The 3,547-nt window shown below is 42.8% G+C and overlaps 1 protein-coding gene across 1 annotated transcript; it reads left to right on the top strand.

The window, feature by feature from the left end:
• Positions 1-684: 684 nt before the first annotated feature.
• Positions 685-2,124, top strand: LOC147623514 (Serine/Threonine-kinase). Its single transcript, XM_086821883.1, has one exon. The coding sequence runs from the start codon at positions 777-779 to the stop codon at positions 1,623-1,625; it is 849 nt and encodes a 282-aa protein (XP_086678009.1). The 5' UTR covers positions 685-776; the 3' UTR covers positions 1,626-2,124.
• Positions 2,125-3,547: the final 1,423 nt, after the last annotated feature.

The following is a 3,547-nucleotide window of genomic DNA, read 5'->3' as shown; positions in this document are numbered from 1 at the left end:
TTTTCTACTATTGTTGTATCATTGTTAAGTGGCTGTTTACGAACATTGTGTAAGATCTTTAATTAAGGAATTTGATTATATATGTTGCACAATGTGGTAGGACTAATTAGAAAAGAAAATTGATACGTGAGTTGGGTAAAAATTGGGAAGATGGAATGCCATGACGGCACCATCATATGGATGAGTGGACCCGATTAGTTGGGTAGCTTTCCAACAAAATCAACTGAAAGCTCTACGCTAAGTAAGTAGGTCCTTGGGCAACCCTACTCTAGAGGACTAGGCCATAGATTGGGGAAAAGAGTTGTTTTTAAGAATCAAAAAGTAGAGGTTGCCTAAGTTAGGTCAATCACTCTATGGGTGATTCGATTTTCAGAGTCATTTAAGAGACCACGCTCCTGCCTACGGGATAGAATTAGGTCTTACCTAGTCTAGATCTTTGCATCTTTATACGGTCGAAGTATAGATAAGTAGAATGTTTTTTAAAGACTTAGTAGACTATCTTAAAGGTACCCTTTTTAGCATGTGAGCTCAGTCTTCATGGCTCAAATAAGTCAATGAGAGGGGCATTGGGAAGTAAAGTTCCCAAATTCCAACGGTAAGAAGTAACGGCTACCTCCTGCGGGTCTTCTTATATTTCTAATGATAAGGCAGGGTCACGACTGGTAACCCCCTCACTCTCTCTCTCTCTCTCTCTCTCTCTCTCTCTGTCTGTTCGCATACTACAGCCCTTGAAGGCGCTCTTCTCGCAGCCACTTAACGCGCTTACCACCATCTCAATGCATGGCCCATTGGCATCTGGAAGGCCACACGAGCAACAAGAGGCCCGGGCCTCTTGCAAGCTTGTGAATCCCTGGCCACAACGAGGTAGAGAAGGAGAGACGGGCGGACCCACGCCAGGGCGCTGTGTTTGCAGAAAAGCAGGTGCGTGCGCCTATGTGGCCGTGGTGGAGGCGTCGAGGTTCAGGGCGGAGGCGGCGGCTAGAAAGCAACAAAGGAGAGGGCCTCTGCTGCGGCGGGAAGGGGCGAGATTCGGGTGGGACTGCGGCAGCTCCCTCTACGACTCGTTCGAGCTGAACGCGTTCTCGAATGATCTGGGGCATTGCTTGGCGGAAGAGCGGCGCTCCAATGAAGTAACGGCGAGGGCGCCTCTCCTAGCCGCCCCCACGAGAAGGCGGAGCACGAGCTGCTATCCACAGTTTAAATCGCCCACGTGCTTTTCCATCCCGCGCAACATCCTTCTCTCTTGCTTCGGGCGAGAGCGGCCACGCCCAATTCAGCTGGGCAAGAGAAAGAAGCCCAGCATTTCCGAGGCCTTCCACAGGATGTCTAAGGCGGCGCGAGGCTGCTTCGCCTTCGCTTGCAGCCAAGCTGGCCTTGATCAGCAGGCGCCCCAGAAAGCTCAAGTCTACCATCATTACCATCACCACCTGCACCACTACTCTCTCCAGAGGGCCCCTCATGTGGGCGACGTTGACGATGATGATAATAAGCGCACGGTGGCTGCCAAGCTGCTCAAGAACTTTCAAGAAGAGGAGGCGAGGGCTTTTTGCCTTAGCCCTCGTACGCTCGCTGCTCTGCGTGGGGAGTTAGACCGGCAGCAAACTAGCATCAAGTATCACAGTTAGAGGTGCTGGCCGGTCTCCTTGCAGAGCTTTTGCTACACTAATGGGACTTAATATCCCCTAATCCCCCTACTGGTAATACTAACCCTGACGGATTCTGCATTGGGCTAATGGGACGGTCGCTTTGCAGCTCTGTGAAGGAGTTTTTATGGGACATAATATCCCCCTAATCCCCCTACAAGTAATACTAACCCTGACGGATTTTGTTGCGCTCCTTCCCAGGTATTTTGTGGCTCCTTCCCAAGTATTTTGTGGCTCCTTCCCAAATACAAATTACAAAAAGTTTTTTTTTTCTGCCAATATGTATTGTTCATGCAATCAAATGTAATATAGTTCCGAAACAAGGCAATATACAAAAGTAAATTCTTTTGCAATGTGTATTGCTAGAGAGCCAAACATAAAACCTTTGTTCAGGAAAAAGGTTTATTGCATGGGGTTATTTAGACCAATTGAGGTCCCTTAAAATTTCTACATACTAGGTAGTGTTTGTGTTTCCTCTCAATTACTCTTCACACTATAAGACATCTTCAAATGTGTTAACATGCCATGCTTTGTGTGGATACTTTTTGACCATACATATTTGCAAGCCTCTACATATAAGCAAGCTTTCATAGATATAGATTATGTGGGGTGTGCATTTTCAGGAAAAAATGAAGCTTTCATTTTGTGTGGATACTTTTTGACCCTCTACATATAAGCTTTCATAGATATAGATTATGTGGGGTGTGCATTTTAAGAAAAAAATGAAGCGTGACAAAACCCCACTACTCTTTTTCGCAAGTGATATTAACTACTTCGTTGGTTCACATGGTTTCACTCGCCCAACCTCCTGTAAGGTGCTTTGCCATCTTACTGACTTGAATGGGCACTCATCTTTTGTAAGATAAGCTTTCATGAGTATTGAAAGATTCCTCCCCAGTCCCTCAAGATGTCCAGTTTCTTCCCCTGTAAATCAATCCCTTTTTCATAATAATAAAAGATCTTGTTTCTACTTGTTTTGGCTATTCAAGAGAGAGATAATTCAATTTTTAGATATCTTTGGATGAAAAAGTATCCCTTCTTATTAAAATAAATTTCCTCAAAATAGAAGTTTAAAAAGAAATTCCTAAGGTGCATTAGAAATAAATTATCCTTAGCCTGAGGGCCACTATTTTCAGAAAATTTTGGATTAAGGTCCAAACAAAGGTTTGACAGGCCAATGAGATTAATCCAAATGTAGAAAGGGGATAAATTGAAGAATAAAAGAAAAACCTCCCAAAAATGAGTAAATGCCACTTACATAAGATGAGGAGTAGACTAAGGACCAAAGAAAAGAATTAGAAAACTAAATTTTGACACCGGAGTGTGGGAATCTTCCCTCATGAAGTAGGCACCTTTTTCTCATCATTACTCCCAATTTATAATCAATAACATGAGATATTTCATCTCTCCTCTATCCAATTTCAAATCTAGATCCAAAAAGTAAGCTGAATTGACCCAAAATTGGTTAAAAATTGACCAAACTGATCTAGAAAATTCTAGAATCAGTTTGCTTGGTTAGAGGCTCACTATTTCCTATAAATAGAAGCCTCCTCCTTTGTAAAAGCTTAATGGTGATTATGCAGTGTTATTGGCCTAATCCTCTCTCCAAAGTGAATTAGTGGCCACTATTGCTTCAAACAAGAGTAGAACCCTCAATCCCTCAAGCCAAAGGAGAGCTTACAAGCTCCATGTAAGCTAATTTTCTTACTTTGTTTACGAATTTTAATGAAAAATCTATGGTTTTCTTGATTTTTATGTTTTGCAAATGATTGAATTAAATTCAAATGCTATGCCTTTGATGAAAAGGCGGTGCCCTTCTCTTCTTTACATTCCAACCTTTCTTAATCCTAGAAAGATTAACTAAGTGATAGAACCCTCAATCCCTCAAATGATTGAATTAAATT

Source organism: Cibotium barometz, chromosome 27 (genome assembly GCF_041138505.1).
Source record: "Cibotium barometz isolate CiBa-2024 chromosome 27, ASM4113850v1, whole genome shotgun sequence".
In the NCBI taxonomy this organism is placed as follows: domain Eukaryota; kingdom Viridiplantae; phylum Streptophyta; class Polypodiopsida; order Cyatheales; family Cibotiaceae; genus Cibotium; species Cibotium barometz.
Note: the sequence above shows the minus strand (reverse complement) of the source record. Positions and strands in the feature narration are given on the sequence as shown.

Excerpts from the sequence above, each read along its gene's own strand:
- LOC147623514 (XM_086821883.1), top strand. The coding sequence starts at position 777 with ATGCATGGCCCATTGGCATCTGGAAGGCCACACGAGCAACAAGAGGCC.